General features: G+C 53.5%; 1 protein-coding gene across 1 annotated transcript in view; it reads right to left on the bottom strand.

Annotated features, from left to right (window-relative positions):
- Nucleotides 1–247: 247 nt before the first annotated feature.
- Nucleotides 248–17,732, bottom strand: part of LOC122425014 — a 25,797-nt gene continuing 8,312 nt past the window's right edge. The window contains exons 4-6 of the mRNA XM_043443296.1: nt 5,067–5,371; nt 2,943–3,059; nt 248–2,480 (exon numbers count right to left, since the gene is read on the bottom strand). Of these exons, the coding sequence (XP_043299231.1) occupies nt 5,205–5,371 (167 nt within the window). The 3' untranslated portion in view covers nt 248–2,480; nt 2,943–3,059; nt 5,067–5,204. The remainder of the gene's footprint in view (nt 2,481–2,942; nt 3,060–5,066; nt 5,372–17,732) is intronic.

Here is a 17,732-nt window from a genome sequence, read left to right as displayed (position 1 = left end):
GGGAGGAGCAGGGTGGCAGGCAGGAGAGGGGCAGCTTCCATGTGGGGCCCTTGCGGTGCCCTGAGGAGACCTGAGGCTGAAGTCAGGATGTAGCTCTGCAGGAGTGGGGCAGGGGCCTCGAGGGCGGGGAGAGGGTTTAGGTGTGTGACAGAGGACATGGGTGTTAGTCTAACGGTCTCAGCGTCAGATTTAAAAAGTGACAGTGATGTAGAAGCTTTCTTTTAAAACACTTTTTTTTTTCCCCTTTTTTGGCTGTGCCACCTGGCTCGTGAGATCATAGTTCCCCGACCAGAGATCAAAGCTGCACCGCCTGCAGTGGAAGGGCAGAGTCCTCACCACTGGACTGTCAGGGAACTCCTGACATAGGTTGTTTTTAACAGCCGCAAAGTACAAGCTACCCAAATGCCCATCAGTAAGTTAACAAAACCAGTATGGTGGTGGGACAGGCCTGGTGGGCCAGCGGCTGAGACCCTGCCTTCCAGGGCCAGGGTTTGATCCCTGGTCAGTGAGCTAGGCTCCGGTATGCCTCATGGCCAAAAACACCAAACCGTAAAACAGAAACAATATTGCAACTAATTCAACAAAAGACTTAAAAAAAAAAAAAGGAAGTGCTCCACATCAAAAACAATCTTTAAAAAACAAAAGGCCACACACACACACAAGCATTATTGTGTATCACAAGATGAAATAGTACAGAGCAGGAACCTATTGGCTGGAGCTACAGCAGTGATCTTGTGACCATGAGGAAAGAGAAACAGAATTTATTAGCCCAAGCATGGTTCAGCCACTGAACACTTTGGATTTCTCATTATGTGAAAAGAATAAGTCCTTATCTGCTTAAGTTGCTGAGATGTTTTTCGTGTCAGAACACAATCCAGGCTGTACCCCAGGCTGTCATCGGCTTAGCCCCCATCACGGTCTTCCTAAAACAAGCATGACTGTGCCCCTCTTTGGCTGGAGACGCCCACCTGGGAGATGGAATTTTCCTCTATCAGATGAGCAAGGATGAACAAGGAGCAGAAGGTTCCACGTCTGTGGAAGAGGTGCGCGGACAGGGCTGAGTGTCTGCCGCTGGAGGGCCATCCGCGGGCGCCACGCCTGGGAGAGACGGGCAATGGCTTTCCCAAGTAAAGATGCTCACCAGCCTCTTGCCAGCCCCTCAGGGTGGACACAGCCCAGCTCCCCCCACCTGGCCCCAGTCAGGGCTGCAGTCCTGTGACTGGGGAGGCCGGGCCCGCGGGCGGTGGGGCCCGGTCCAGCCACGGCCAGTGCTGCCGTGACCGCTGCCGTGGCTTCCACTCAGCTGGACGGGCTGCCTGACGGTGGTGGAGCTCAGGCCCACCTCGACCGCCTGCCGCCCGCCGCGCCCGGCGGCAGGAAGCATTCCCAGAGCACCTGTTTCCTGAGGACCCCGCCGGGGGCTCCCGGGCACCATCTGGGCGCTGCCCCACATGCTGTTTGCATTAGGATTTTAGAAAAACAATTCGGCGTGGACTAATCACTCTCTAATTTTTTCAGGCCCATCCCAAAGTCTCACCCCTGCCCCTGCCCTCTTTCCTTGCCAGCGCTTCCGGGAGTCCCTGGGCTGCCATGCACACCCAGCACACTCACACACACTCACCCCAACTTCATATACACACCCACTCACTACCCACCTCCACATCCGCTCACTCACATGCACACACAGCATACTCACACACTGATACCCCAACTTCATATACACACTCACACACCACCCACTCACACATGGGCTCACTTGCACATGCACATGTGCAATGCACTCATAGTTTACACTCACACACACACACATACACAGACGCCTCCCCCTTGCGCACTTCTGGAAAAAGACTTCTTGAGAGCGGACTCTTAGGGGTGGCAGGGGTGGTCAGCAGAGGGCGTTGGTCCTCAGGACCCAGCGTGCAGAGCGGGTTAGGAGCCAGGCCCTGAGGCAGACGCTGGGCTGAACCCCAGTTCTGCAGCCGTCCCCCTCTGGCCAAGCTGCCCCCCTGTCCAGGCCTCGGGCCCGCCTCTGGTAAGCAGAGCAGCGGCCCTGGCATCGCCGTGCAGGCCACGTGTGGAGGGTAGTGCTGGGAGCAAAGCAGCGTGTGCATTTCGTTTAAAAACATTCCCACAAATCAAAGTAACATCAAAACTCGTGCTGAAATCTGGATTTCCCTGCAGACTTTTCTGATTGCATAATTCTGAATCAGTCCCTGAAGCCGAACATTTGTCCCCTCGCGGGGCCTGAGGCCTTCCATGCTGCAGAGGACGCCGAAGGACCGCAGAGGACGCCGAAGGACCGCAGAGGGTGCCGAAGCGCACAGGTTAAGTTGCTTTTCTGACGGTGTCGTCTGCCGGGTTTGTTCCGTGCCGTGCCCGGCAGGCTGGCGTGGGGGGCGGTCACGGCCAGGATGGGGTGGGGGGACTTCGTGAGGATGGGGAGCAGGACTCGTGGACTTTGTTGCAGGTGCTGGGCGTGCCTGCAGGAAACAGGGGGGCCTTGCAGAGCCCACTGGCGCGGCTACATACCTGTCCGGCTGGACGGGGCCCAGGCTCCAGGCGGCTCCAGGGCAGGGGGCCCAGGAGTGGTGGTGAAGCCTTGGTGTGTGTGGGGGGGGAGCGTGCCTGGTAGTGGGCGGGCGGGCACCAAGGGGCAGTGCCCAGCCCCCTGCCCTGGAGGGCTTCCTGGGGCGGAGCTCCTGCCGCCTGGGCCTCAGGGCCCTAAGTGGGGCTGCCGTCTGAGAACAAAGCGTCCTGCAGGAATTCCGGCCGGTTCCTGGAGCCTGGCGCCCTGCCCTGCCCTGCCCCCACCCCCCTCGCCCCCACCCCCTCCCCACCTCGAGGGCCGGTTCCCAGTTCGGGGCGTGGAGGTCGCCATCAGCACGTAAGACGGGGCACCTGGGCCAGCCTGGGCTTCCACAGCTGCTCCAATGCACACTCACCTCTTCCCTTCCGGCCTCAGAAGTGCTGGCCTCGGACCTGGGCGAGGGTGGGGGAGGGGAGCTTCCTGGCCTGGCGGACCGAGACTCCCAGACTGTTGCAGCCAGAAGGTTTCCTTCCTGAAAAGGCACAGCAGCCCCTGCTTTCCGTCCCTCTTGCTTCTCTCCGGAGAGAGCCGCCCCCCGCCCCCCGCTCGGCCCCCAGCTGCAGGCCTAGCCCCCCTGGACGACTGGCCCGAGGTGCGGGGGTGAGCGGGGTTCGCAGTAGCCCACGGGCCAGCATGCGGTCCCTGGGGCAGGCGGCAGGACCTGTCCTCTCGCCAGCAGGCAGCCGCCACCTGCAGTTTCTCTGGGGCAGGTGCCGTGACTGCAAACAGCCCGCGTGGTGACTCAGAGCCCGGAGCTTCCTAAGACCACCTGGCCCGGGCTTCTCAGCGGCCTGTGCTGGTCTCTCTCCCTCCCTCCCCCTCATCAGTCCGTCCAACATCAAATCCTGCTGGCTCACCTCCCCCAAAAGTAGCTTTGTTTGGGGAAAGCCTTCCCTCCCCGCCCCGCCCCTCTGACCTCAGCTCCCGCCCAGGCCACAGTGGCCCCTCCTGCTCCTCACACCCACAGCAGTGGGTTCAGATGTGGATATGACCAAAGTTGACCAGACAGCCCGGTTTCCTGATGAAAGGGCTGGAACCGCAGCAGCCACCTCTCCACCGGGAGGAGAGTGTTGCCGTCACAGGAGGTGAAGCAAGCAGGGAAGTGGGGAGAAGGCCTCTGAGCGGGACAGCAGGGACGGCATTTGGAGCCTCTTCACCTGGGCCTGACCCACCACTGGGTTTTCCAGGTACTTACACGTCAACGGTGCTCGTTTTAAATAAGCTGGCTCAGGTTCTGTCACTGTCAGTTGCCACAGGGAAGTCCTGCTTCATCTAGAAACTGACCTGGAACCCTCAGAGGTTTCCTCCCTCTCCCCTCTTCTCACCCCTCCCTCCCTGTTGTCTGAGAGGCCCTGTCCTGGCTCCCGTCTTTGAGCCGAGTCTCCTCCCTGGTTGTTTGTTTGGCCCTGGTGGCAGGGGTGCATGGCGTCTGCCCTCGGGGGGAACCAGAGCTTAGCGGGCCTGAGTTTTAGCACATTATTCACTCGTTTGTGACATCAGTGGCCCGAGGCTCGTCAGCGAAACTGGCAAGTAGGGGCTACATCTGCGTCGTCAGGGGTCCTGGTTGTCAGGGTTTTCAGGCCCTCCCCCGCCCTCCTCGGGACGCCTCTCCCCACTCCTCCCGCCGCGTGCTCCTTGGATGGCCCTTCCCGAACGTCCTCCCAGGGCTGTGTCCTTATCCTTCAGTTCTCAGCTCAGTTGTCAGAAGACCCACGGTCCCCACGGCCTCCCTGACCCCACACTGCTTCCGGCTGGCAGACCTTGGCCTGGTTTCAGGGCCAGCAGCCTGCCCACCACAGCTCTGCTCTCCCAGCATCCTCTTGTCCATCAGGCAGGGGCATCCTCCTGGCTCACCTTTCCCAAATACAGCTTTGTTTGGGGAAAGCCTTCCCTCCCCGCCCCGCCCCTCTGACCTCAGCTCCCGCCCAGGCCACAGTGGCCCCTCCCACTCCTCACACCCACAGCAGTGGGTTCAGACGTGGACATGACCCAAAGTTGACCAGACAGCCCGGTTTCCTGATGAAAGGGCTGGAACCGCAGCAGCCACCTCTCCACCGGGAGGAGAGTGTTGCCGTCACAGGAGGTGAAGCAAGCAGGGAAGTGGGGAGAAGGCCGCTGAGCAGTACAGCAGGGATACAGCGGCACCTGCTGTATCTGATCTGTCTGCCTGGATCACAGGCAGCAGAGAACAGCGTCCCTGGACGTGTCGGCTGGGTAGCCTCGCTCCCCGGGGCTCAGACACCAGCGGAGCCAGGCCCTCGCCTTCCCCGACGGGTCCTCTCTGCACAGGTCTCGGCAGGGGGACGCACAGCCCTCCCCTCCCCGCAGCCCGGGCCCTGCCCTCCCAGGCCCACAGCCTCACCCAGCGCTGCCTACCTGGGGCCCCACCTCGCCCGCGTGGACCCCCTGGGCTGACTGCTGTGTGGGGGAGGGGGAGGGCCCTGATCCGACTGCAGGCTGGGGCTCCTGAGGCGCTCACCAACCACTGGCCGAGTGGACGGGTGGACGCAGGGCTGAGCCCCAGGCGTCCGGAGGAGATGGACGGTGGAGGCTGGAGGCCGGTCCCTGTGCCTGGGTGGGTGTGCAGGGCCCCGGGCCAGAAGACCAGGGGCCCGGGTCACACTGGGCTGTGGGCGGGCTGGACTGTCGTGATGAGCCCTGAGCGGCGTCCCTTTGGTGTTTGGAAGAAGACGTGGGCTTGTGTGTGGGCTCGCGTGTTGGGGGCACGTGGGGGCCATGGCCAGCTGCCCCCAGGTCTGTTCCGCGATTCCTCAGTCACAGGACCTGCAGAGAAGGTGACCACGCGCTAAGGGATGTCCCCTGCAGGTGGGCATGGCGCCCGGCAGGCCGGGGGCGTCTCCTGTCCCCTTCCCACGTCCTGCTGCGGGGTGCTGGCCGTGGGGGTGTCCGGCTCAGGCAGAGAGAGCCAGGTCTCTGATGTGTGGACCTGCCTTGTGGGTCCCGAGGCCCCTGCCCACACGGCAGGGGGTTCTCTGCCTGAGGGTCCCTGCGGCCTGACCCCAGCCCTGACCATGGGCCCCTCACCACGTCCCCCCGGGCGAGAGGTGTGGCTCCCAGGGTGGGGCGGCCGTGGGGTGTCGGGGGCCCAGGTGCGCCGGGCGCTGCCCTCTCCTCCTGTCTGTCAACCCCCCAGCCCGAGGCCTGCAGAGGAGCCGCCTCCTGTCCGCCTCCCCCACCCCTGCATGTGCCAGGAAGTGCCGCGGATTCCCCAGCTCTGACGGGCAGGGCAGCTGCCCTGCGTGGGGAGGCCCGAGGCTGCTGGCCCGGCCTGTCCAGGCTGCCCTTCCAGAAACTTCCAGCCCCTTCCTGCCTGGCGTCCTGCCCGAGGCCTTCCTGGAAGCCGGGCCCACCCCGCCCCCCAGCCCAGGCCGCCGGTCTTCCCACGTGTGAATCAGCCGAGCTGTCCCAGCATCACTTTCCTCCTGCTGAGAAGTTCTCACTGGTGGGTGCCTAGGCCCAGCCCGGCGGCCGCCCGCATCAGTCTGGGTCCTCTGCAGAAGGACCTCCGTGACGGGGCATGGACGGCAGACCAGGCAGACACGAGGTGACAGAAATAAGAGCCATCATCGCTTGCTGTGGGGTTTACAATGTTTACGGATGTAGTGTGTTTAATATAAAAGACCCCGGTGCTGGGGAAGATTGAAGGCAAAAGGAGCAGAGGGAGGCAGAGGATAAGATGGCATCACCGACTCGGTGGACATGAATTTGGAAGCCTGGCGTGCTGCGGTCCATGGGACATGACTTAGCATCTGAACAACAGCAACGAGTTTAATATAATACTGTAAAAAGGAAGAAAACGGAGCGTTATATAAGAGTAGTGTTTCTATACATCACGAACTAAGTTAGTATAAATATGAAGCTGTTGGTAAGCCTTAGAGCAGCCTACTAGGGAAATACCTCCAAACGATGTAGTAAACAACCATTAAAGAAATTCAAACGCCGCCTTCACTTAACGCAGATGAGAGCAGTGAAGGAGGAGCAGAGGAACAAAAGAACAGGTTACACACAGAAAAGACAGAAGTAAGAAAAGAAAAGCCACAGAGACAGACAGCGAAGCCAAAAGCGGGGTCTTTAAAAAAAATTCAAGAAACCCGGTAAACTTTCAGCTCGATTGAGACAAACTGGGAAAAGATTAAAATGACTAGAATCAGGAAGGACAGAGACATTACTACTGACCTTACAGAAATAAAAAGTATTATAAAGGCACCCTGTAAGCAGCAGTGTGATAATAAACTAGGTAACTCAGATGAAATGAACAAATTCCTAGAAAGACACAAAATACCAAAACTGACTCAAGACTGAATAGACAATTTGACTAGGCCTTTGTAATATGTGAAGAGATTGAATTATAATAGTTCTTTAAAAATTACCCACAAAGAGAGACAGCCCAGGGCCAGGTGGCTTCACTGGTGATTTCTACCAAACATTTAAAGAATGATCAATATTAACACCAGTTCCTCACAAAATCTTCCAAAAATAGAAGAGAACGGACCACTTCCCAACTCATTCTGTGAGGCCAGCCATCACCCTGAGGCCAAAAGTGGACAAAGACCTCACGTGGAAAGGGAACTGCAGACCTATATCTCATACGAACGTGGATGCAGAAATCCTAGGTGAAACGGTGGCAGCCTGAATCCAGCAACATGTGCGAAAGAATCATACACATGGCCGAGCTGGGTTCGCCCAAATCTGGTTTAACATCTGAAAATCAATCAGTGGAATGCGCCGTATCAACAGAGTGAAGGACAGAGCACATGTGGTCATCCCAGTAGATGCAGAGAGAGTTTGATAAAACGCAACACCCTTCCGTGGTAAAAAAAAGACAGCACTGAAAAAAGCTGGAATGGAAGGGAGCTTCTCGAGCTGATAAAGGGCATCATTAAAACCACATCACTAACATTATACCTAATAGTGACACATCAGATGCTTTCCCTTCAACTACGGGAACGAGACAAGAATGTTCACCCCTGCCACTTCAATTCAGCGTTTGTTCCAGAGGGTCGATCCAGGGCAGCTGGACAACTGAATGAAATAACGTGCATCCCCATCGGCAAGGAAGAAGTAGAAATTATCTCTATTCACAGATGAAATGATGCTGCATGTAGAAAATCCTGAGGAGACCACGCAAAGACTATGAGCTCTAACAAACAAATTCGGCAAACTTGCAGGATACAAGATTAATACACAAAAATCAGTTGTACTTTTATACACTTAGAAAGGGTAATCTGAGAATGAAATTGAGCAAACAGTTCAATCAGCAACAGCACTAAAGAATAAAAGACTCAGCAATACATTTAACAAGTGAGTGGTTTATACTCTGAAAACTGTGATACGTTGATGAAAGAAACTAAAGTCCAAATAAATGGGAAGACACTCTATATTCATGGATCGGAAGACTTAATATTGTTTTCCTGGTGGCTCAGCTGGTAAAGAATCTGCCTGTAGTGCAAGAGAACTGGGTTTGATTCCTGGGTTGGGAAGATCCGCTGGAGGACGGCATGGCAACCCACTCCAGTATTCTGCCTGGAGAATCCCACGGACAGAGGAGCCTGGCGGGCTACAGTCCATGGGGTCGCAAGGAGTCAGACACGCCTGAGCAACTGAGGACCGCACAATAGTTTTGTGTGCGTGATAGTTATTGTTTGCATGATAGTACTCGCTAAACTGATCTGCAGATTCTACATAATCCATGTCAGGATCACAGGTGGCTGTTCCGTAAAAACCGAAAACCTAATTCTACGTTTCATATGGAATCGCAGGGGACAAAGAATAGCCAACACAATCCTGAAGGAGAAAATCAAAGTCGGAGGACTTGCACCTTTTTGCTTTCAAAACGTTGAGTGAAAAAAGTCAGGAGCAGAATAATATGCAAAGTATAGTAACATTTACTTACTCTAGTGAGTGTGCATACATTGAAGTTTCGCACACATCACAATTTAACTCAGGGCTTCGGTCACAGCCGGCCTTTCTAAGAAGAGGGAACGGGCACGGGAGAGTGTCCAGGGCTGTGTTCCCACCTGGACTCAGTTTAAGCGCCTCTAGAAGGTGCTAAGCCTCGGTGTGAGGTCCGTCTGGGGGTGTAAGGTGGTCGGCTGGTGGAGAGCTCTGAACGGACACGCGTTGATGGGGGGCTGAGGTCTGTCTCGCTGTGACGCCCCCGCAGGCCTCAGCTTTGTCACCTGTGCCCCTGAATGCCACCTGCTCTCCCCGAACCTGACCCTTCTCCAGGCCGACCCCACTTCAGCTCCTTATAGGAGGGGTCCCCAGCCCCCTCCCCATTCCAGCTGTCCCCTCCAGCGCCCCTCTCTTAAGGCTGGACCTCCTCTCTGGGGGTTCTGGGAGACTGGGGGGTCCATCTCCTGGAGCTTGTGAAGGACAGAGGGACCCTGGAGCTTGTGGAGAAGGACAGAGGGACCCTAGACTCCCCCAGGGAGGAGATGCCAGCGTCGAGGGGTCCTGTGGTCACGTGCTCCCACTTCAGGGAAGACCCGTCACGGGCCCTGCCACCCGCAGTCTGGCCCTGCCACCCACTCCGGCCCTGAGCCTGTGGCCAGGGCGGCACCGCCAGGCTCCTCGCCTCCCAGGAGCTCAGCGAGGTGGTTTCCGTAAGTTGGCGGCGATTGCATAACTCCTTCACCAACTGCCGTGCCGGATATATTTTGCAACCCAGCCCGCTGTGCCACACGTGTCGGCTGGCGCTGCCAGGGCCCCGCAGAGCCCGGAGGAAGTCTGAGAGTGAAGCGCGCTGACGGCACCGCCCGGGACCCGCTCCCGGCCATCCTCGGGGACGCTCCCAGGGCCCCGCCGTCCTCTGGCCAGAAAGCGGAGCCGTCAAGCCCGCGGAGCAGCCCCAGGAGGCGTGGATCTCCGAAGAGCTGCTGTCATCTGCCAGGAGCCCTTCTTGGTGTTCACGGCAAGATCGGCCCCAAAGCCGCGCTGGAGGGAGACCCGCACATGTCGGCCTGCGGGCAGACCCCACAGGTGCCGCTGGGCATCCTTCAGAGGAGGGCGCAGCGGGTGTCCGCTGGTGACGGAGGAGCAGAGCGAAGGCCACCAGCCTGGAGACGCGCCCGTCTGCCCGACCTCCTGGGGCGCTGATGCTCCAGGGACTGGCGGGTAATCCCGGCCCCGCCGGGGAGCTCCCACTTCCTGAAGAGGTTCTCGGCAGAGTCAGCAGGCCCAGCGGACACGGTGACGGGCCTCGGGGTCCACACTTGCCCCCAGCCTGCCTGCCGGGAGTCCTGCCATTGGCTCCCAGCCGCCTCCATCACTGCAGCTCAGGGGAGCCTGTGTCTCTCAAGGTCAGGCCCTGTCATTGGGGCAGCCAGAATCCAAGGACTATCTAGTGTGAGTCTAGTACCCCCCTGCTCCCTCTTGGACCAGGGCCACCCAATCACCAGGGCTCCCCGAGGGCTGGCAGAGCCTCGTGGTGACTGCATTGCAGCCCAGCTTCTCCCTGTCCACTCGGGCAAATAATAAACCAAAACAAATCTACAAAACCTTATATGCGGAGATGAGAGGTGAATTAACAAAGTGCACATTCTCAGCACAGTCATGAACCAGAAGTCCTGCGGTGTTCAGGCCTCAGTCACCCTCAGATTGCCCGACACCTTCAGTACACACCAAGTCAAAGTCTCATGGCCTTGATTAAAAGAAAAATTGACAGCGGATTTTTTAAATTTATGTGGAAAGGCAGAGGACCTAGAAGAGCCAAAATAATTTTGCAAGAAAGAAACAGTAGAGCTGGAAGATTTATGCAGTCTCCTCTCGAGACTGTTTATAAATGTATAGCAATGAATACAGTGTGATATTGGTATTAGGATAAACCTGTAGATCAATGAAAAAGAAAAAAGAGTCCAAAAATAGATCCCACATATATACGGTCAACTGAGTTTTTTAAACAAATTTTTATTGGAGTATAATTGATTTACAATGTTGTATTAGTTTCAGATGTATGCAGAGTGAATCAGTGACGCATATACATATGTCCACTCTCTTTTAGATTCTGTCCCCGTGTAGGCCATTACAGAGAATTAAGTAGAGTTCCCTGTGCTATATAGGAGGTTGTTTTCCGTTATCCACTGTGTATAGTAGTGTGTATATGTCAACCCCAATCTCCCGATTTATCCCTCCCCTGGCCAGCTGATTTTTTACAGAGGCACCAAAGTAATTCCGTGGAGGAAAATATTGCTTTTTAAACATGGTGGCTGAACAATTAAATGTCTTTATGGGAAAGAAAGAATTCCAGCTCTTACCTTGCTCCTTACTCAAAAAGAACCCAAAGGGATCATAGCTCTAAACCTAAGACCTTTAGGTCACACACTTAGCACACCTTCTGTGTGAGGTTTTTCAAAGTTCTTACCGGTTTTTGGATTACAAAAGAGATATGTCTTTTTATTACAGTTCAAACAATGTCTCTCACAGACAGCCTTGAGGAGTGCACATAGAATTATCATATAGGGTTTTAAAATAACCTAGCGGGATTACACCTGTTGTTGTGTAACTTGGTTTTCCCCCACTTGAAATAAACTGTGGACGGCATTCCCTATCTGCACATGCATATCTAAACTCATCCATTGAAAAAGCTGCATAACCAGCCGAATAATATTTGTTGTCAAATATTATTGACAACAATATTATATTATATTAATTATATTATATTATCGTTGTTGTTCAGTCGCTCAGTCGTGTCCGACTCTTTGCGACCCCACGGACTGCAGCACGCCAGGCCTCCCTGTCCTTCACCATCTCCTGGAGCTTGCTCAGACTCATGTCCATGTTTATGTCAAAATGTATCTAACCAGTCCATATTTATGAACGTTAAAGCTGTTTTCAAGATTTTTTTCTTTACAAATGAGGTTGGTCCGTTTATCTTCTCATATGCTATTAATAGTATTTCTGTGTGATCTGTTACTAAGAGTGTGTGATCTGTCACTACGTGTATGTACGCTTTACACGTAGGTGGCTTCCGGCTAATTGGTCGTGCACACAGGCTTTACCAATCTATATTCCATCAACAGTGGAGAACAGGACTCCTGTTCCTGTGGGTTCAGGCTTGCAGTCAAGGGTGTTATCACTCCTGTTGCTTGTGTGAGTTTTCCTGCCCGTGGCCAGTCGGCTAAATGACCGATGGTATCTCATTGTTCTTTTTAATTTTCGCTTATTTGGTTGCAAAGGAGGGCATGCTTTCTTTTCATATGTTTATTGACCCTGATGTTTCTTCTCAGGTGAATGGCCTATTTCTCTGTTATTTGCCTTTTCCTTATTGATTTTTAGGAGCACTTTGCATGTTGCAGATACGGCTGGTACTTCATTATATGCATTGCAAATACTAATACTCAGTCTGTTGGTGATCTTTTAAGTTTGTTTATAGCACCTTTAGCTATACAGAAGTTGGCACTTTTTATGTAGTCCAATGGATCAATTTTTAAAATTAATTAAATTTGTTTTGGTTACACTGGGTCTCCATTGCTGCACACAGGCTTTCTGTGCTTTCGGGGAGCAGGGGCCACCGTTGCCGCGCGGGCTCAGCAGTGCGGTGGCTTCTTGCTGCAGAGCACGGGCTCTAGGCACGCGGGCTCCCTCGCTGTGGTGCCAGGGCCTAGCTGCCCTGCGGCGTGCGGGCCCTTTGCAGACCAGGCATCGAGCCTGTGTCCTCTGCATGGGCAGGCAGAGTCTTAACCACTGGACCAGCAGGGACACTCAAGCCTTTTTCTTTCTATTTTCTGCTTTCTGTGTGATGCTTAGAAAACCCCTTGCTACCTCCGAGTTACAAACGAAGTTGTAGTATGTAGTGAACTCCCGTGATTCAACTCTATTGGTGATGTTTTAAAGCTTCAGCCAGTTGTGGGTTACGTAGGTATCTTTACACTCTTCAGGCACTTCTGTGTACCTGAAATATTTCACAGTCTGTTTTTATCATGAAATAAAGGGAGGAGATTGAAGGCAGGAGTAGGGGACGACAGAGGATGAGATGGTTGGATGGCATCACCGATTCAATGAGTTTGGGTAAACTCCGGGAGTTGGTGATGGACAGGGAGGCCTGGCGAGCTGCAGTCCATGGGGTCGTGAAGAGTCGGACACGACTGAGCGACTGAACTGAACTGAGAGGGAGGAGAAAACCAAATACACTTTTGATGGGGTTGCACCACGTGAAAAAACTCCAAGCCTGGCAAAAACAAACTCACAAACACAAACAAAACAAGAGTATGTGACGGTGTCTGTCAGCCTAAGCCATCTTTAGCGTCTGAAATCCGCACCGTCAGGAATCGGCTACCGCTGAGCAGAGGAAAAACCCGTGTCCACCGCAGACATGGCCATGGAGTGGGGGGTGGGCAGGGAGCCCAGGAGACTCAGAGAGAAGTTTCAAGCATGCTACAACGTGGCTGGACCTCGACGACATCGTGCGAAGTGAAAGAAGAGAACAGAGTGGGGTGTGTGCGTCCACACACCTCAAACACCCACAGCGGAGACAGAAAGCACACTATTGGTTGCCACGGGCCGCTGGGGACAGAGACAGGAGAGGGACTGCTGATGCAGAAAGGGTTTGGGGGTGATGCAAATTGTCTAAACTTAGACTGTGGTCATGGTTGCTCAACTCTGTCAATACACTAAAAACCACTTACCACTACCTTTTCCATGTTTCAGCGCCTATCAGGGCCTCGTTCCTTTTTTACGGCCAAGTAATACTCCACTGTGTGGCTGGACCACTGTTTAGCCTTTCATCAGCTGACGGGCCTGTCTCCACTCTGGGGCCGTCATGACCAGGCGTGTACAACAAGCCTGTGTGTGGACACGTTTTTCTATGTCTTGGGCGTATACCTGGGGGTTGTGTTGCTCTGGTGGCGTGGAGAACACAGTGATCCTGCCTCACGTTTCCCAGTGTTCTTGCTCGCAAGCCTGGAGACGTGCTGTGGTTCGTGCCCCCTGCTACGGCCACGCCCTCTCGTCTCGCCAGGGTTGGAAGGCCCGACCATGGGAAGTAGCAGCCGTGTTCTCCCGTACCTTGCCTGGGCACGGGAGCTGCGGCTGGCTGCACTGCAGTCAGTATGCCCAGTCCCATCGGCAGGGCCGCTTCTCACTCCCCTGCCTCTCTCTGCCTCTCAGTCTCTGTCTCCCTCGCTCCAGAGAGCCTGCAGCGCCCGTGTGCTCTCTGGCTATTACCCACAGCTGGCCTGGTCCTCACCAGGAGGTGGTCCAGGAAGGCGCTCAGAAACGGTGACCTTCGGGCAGAGGCCCGGAGTATGTGAAGAAGCCATGTGGCTCTCTGAGCAAAGGCAACATCAAGTGCAAATGTCCTGGGGTCGACGTGTGCCAGGTCGGCCTGAGGAACAGCCAGGAATCCCTGCAGGCTGGATGTAAGCAAGCAAACGCATGAGATCAAAGGGTCAGCAAGGGGTTAGGTCAGCTGGCGTGGGCGCCTCGGGGCGAGGAGGAGCAGGCTCACATATTCCCAGGGTCTCTCTGCCGTGGTGGTCTGACGGGACGGTGGGGAAGCCTTCCATCCAGAAGCCTAGTGCAGGAATCCAGGAAGGATGTCAGCAGCTTGGACCAGGGCCGTAGCTGTGTTGACGCTGGGGAAAGGTCAGAGTTTGGAATACCCGACTGAAGGCGGGCGCGCGAGGAGGAGGGGGGCACCTTGGCTCTAGGGACCACTGCTCCGACCCCCCTCCAGCCCCTCCTGCCCACGGAGGGACATCCAAAATGCAACCTGAACCCAGCCGCCAAAGTTTTCCGTCTTGATAGTCAATACATTTATTGCCACGTGCATCAGAGAATACTAGCCCACTGAACCCATTACCTTGTCAGTAATATAAAATTATCTCTTAGTAACAACCTCCTGTACAAAGGCACCCACTGATTTAAAGAAAGTGATGAATGAAACAGCACAGGAGGTGAAGCGCTGAGGCAAACATTCCTGCAGAAGGCTGTGGACAAGACCGGGCCCCGGGGAGGCCCCGGGGAGGCCCCGGACACACCTGGGCCCCGCCAGCCCCGCGGGCGGCTGCCTGCCTGTCCAGGTGCCCCTGAGGTCGCCCAGCCTCCGGCCTTTGCATTTCCTCCGTCCAGGTCTCACGTGCTGCCTCCGAGATTTTTTTGTTTTTTGCAAGATTGCTAGTTATTTATTTTTCACGTTTACATTTTTAATCCATCTGGAATCTGTTTGGCTACATCTAAGCGGGGTCCAGTTTTCTCCTCCGCCAGATGGACGTTCACTTGTGCCAACGCCACTTATTTCACAACCTGCCCTCTTCCCACCGAGCCGAAGTACCACCTTGTCGTATATTACGTCCTCATGTACGCGGGAGTCTATTTTTGGATTCTCTGTTGTTTTCCACTGTCTGTTCCTCTGCCAGAGCCATATTGATTTGATTACAGTGACTCTATACTATGTTCTTATTTCCGGGAAGGCAAAAACCCCATGTTACTCTTTTTTCAGTTTTCCTCAGTTACTCCAGGGCATTCATTCTGCCACATAACCTTTGAGGTTGTTTTATCCAGTTTTTTTTTTTTTTTAATCACATGGTATTCCAGTCTGAATTTTGTTAAATTTGTGCCAAAAATATGGGAGAATTGACATTTTTATGGTATTAAGTTTTCCCATCCAAGAACACGGCTGGGCGTGCTCTCTTCCAGATCTTATGATGATATCTTCCAGAAGATTTAATCCCATTTCTGTCTCTATACTTCTACTTCATATGCTTTATGTCCACAAACAATATACGGTTCTGTTTTGTGTTTAAAATTCTGCCAGTTCCTCCTCTGACCGAAGCTTTGTGCCAGGCACACAAGGTCACCGCTGCGTGGCATTCCAGCCAAGGATGTGACACTCCTGGCTGGTCCAGCTCCCTTGAGATGGGCCATTAACTCACGTCCAGAGTTTCTGTTTGTTTGTTTGTTTTTTTACAAATAGTGCCCCATGAATATCCTTGCCTACATCTCTTCTATTGATGTGTGAGGGTTTCTGAAATGCCTCGATGAGGAAATGCTGAGTCACATGCATTCCTGTCTTCAACTTTACCAGACACAGCCAAAGGACTCTGCAAACTACTTGGACCAACTCGCCTTTCGGCCAAGAGGGCCAGAGAGTTCTTCTCTCCTGCGCTGTAGCCAGTGATGGGGTTCCCTCCAACTTCTCTTCTTGGCAGACTTCTGTTCCTCTCTATCTTTATTTTTCTAATCAAAATATTTTGTTTTTTAACCTTTATTTTTTTGTATAGGATATGTGTATACCCATGTGTGTCTCAATCTCCATCTGTCTGTCATCTGTGTAATTTTAAACAGTGATCAAAGCTTCCACAATAACATCCTCCTCTTCTCCCTACCCCCCACCACCCAAACGTATATCAAGGTCCTTCTCTTCTCCCTCCCCCCCGCCACCCAAACGTATATCCTTTCGTAGGTGCAGCCACTGTTAAGTGGTTCTTTTGTTTTCCATCCAGAGAAATTCTGTAAATATGTAAGCAAATCTGTATGGATCCTCTCGTCTTATCCCCGTTTGTAATCACACCACAGGTAGGCTTCTGCAGTGTGCTACTAATTCTCTCCTGGGATCACTCGATATCCATACAGAGAGCTGCTTCTTCCTTCTTTCTGCCTCCTTTCTTTCCTCCCTCCCTCCCTCCTTTCTTTCTCAGCATAACAGTCCACTATTTGGCTGTGTGACAGTACTTTTAAGAGTCTCTTCCAGGAGAGCATCTTGAGTTTCCAATCGTTCCGTAATGTACAAGGCTGCCGTGGATTCCCTTACAGAGTGCACAAGTCTGGGAGCGTATCTCTCAGAAAAGTCCTATAAATGGAACTCTTGGCTCCAAGCATAAACGCATTTGTAAACGCGATAGTGTCACATTTCCCATCCCGCCCTGACGGTGCACCAGTGGACAGTCCTGCCAGCTCGTCCCCCGTCCCCGAGGAACACAATACGCAATCGTGTGTTTTGATACTTGCTAATACTGATAGGTATCAAGTGGTGTCTCAAACTGGTTTTTAACTTATTTTTAAGCATCTTTATCATGCTATGATTTACGCCACATAAAGCTAACTTAGTTGTATGTTTCAGTGAGTTTTTAGTAAGATAATGGAGTTACAGCCATCACACAGTCTAATTTTAGAACATGTCTCTCATCCTGAATCTTTCACATATTTTAAATTTTCTTTTCTCTGACTGAGATTAAGCATGTTTTCATTAAGATCCCTTTCTATTTCATTTTCTTTGAATTTTCTTTCTATACCTTTGCCCATTTTTTAATTGTACTTTTGTTTTTCTTATTGATTTGCAGACACTCTTGACATATAATGCTCCCAGACTAGGACAAGTGCCTTTCCTCAAGCAGGCACCAAGGATTCCAATTTCCCTAGACTGGGATGAGTGGAATCTCTTGATGTGCCTGTATCTTCACCACAGAGTGACCATACCTGATCTTATTCCACACCCCCCCAACCCCTCAGCACAGGACCTGGCCCAGAGTATGTCTCTGCAAAAAAGCCTAGGTTCGGTATTTGTAAATGTGTGGTCTTTCCCCCTCACGGTTCCTCTCACAATTTGCGACAGTGTGTTCATAGGTGTCAAGTCTGCTCGCTCCCTGAGGCAACCCTAGACAGGTACCATAGTCATTTTGTTCAACACTGTGTACCCAGGATTCAGAACACTGTTGCCGAGCACTTTAAAGTGCCCACTGGATTTATTAATCAACAAACACTAAGTAGCTTACAGAATCGAGGGAGAAAGACCCTGGAAATACCACCAAAGCGTGCAGAGAAGGAACGCAAAAGCAGCGTGGCCACAGTCCCCCTTATTTCTATGAAGTACACATCCCCGACCCAGAGGCCTGCAGTGGGGCCCGGGGCTGGTGAGCCCACCTCCGCCATGCCGGATGTGGGCCTGGGAGACAGGTTTTCAAGCGAAGCTGGAAACGGATCTCTTCACGTGAACTCATCCATTTCCAAATATCGGCATGAGCGGGTTGTTGCATGCGACTTGCTCAGGAGGAATTCTCGTAACAACGCCAGGGCCTGACCTGAGGCTTGGAGCAGGAAAGCAGCTTGCCAAAGGCCACCCAGCCAGGCGGGGTGGTGCAGGCTGGGGACTCCGGCCCCAGAGCCTGAGCTGCTCCAGGAGGAATGG

The sequence above is a fragment of the Cervus canadensis genome, chromosome 22, assembly GCF_019320065.1.
Source record: "Cervus canadensis isolate Bull #8, Minnesota chromosome 22, ASM1932006v1, whole genome shotgun sequence".
NCBI lineage: Eukaryota > Metazoa > Chordata > Mammalia > Artiodactyla > Cervidae > Cervus > Cervus canadensis.
This window is presented reverse-complemented; position numbering and strand designations above follow the sequence as displayed.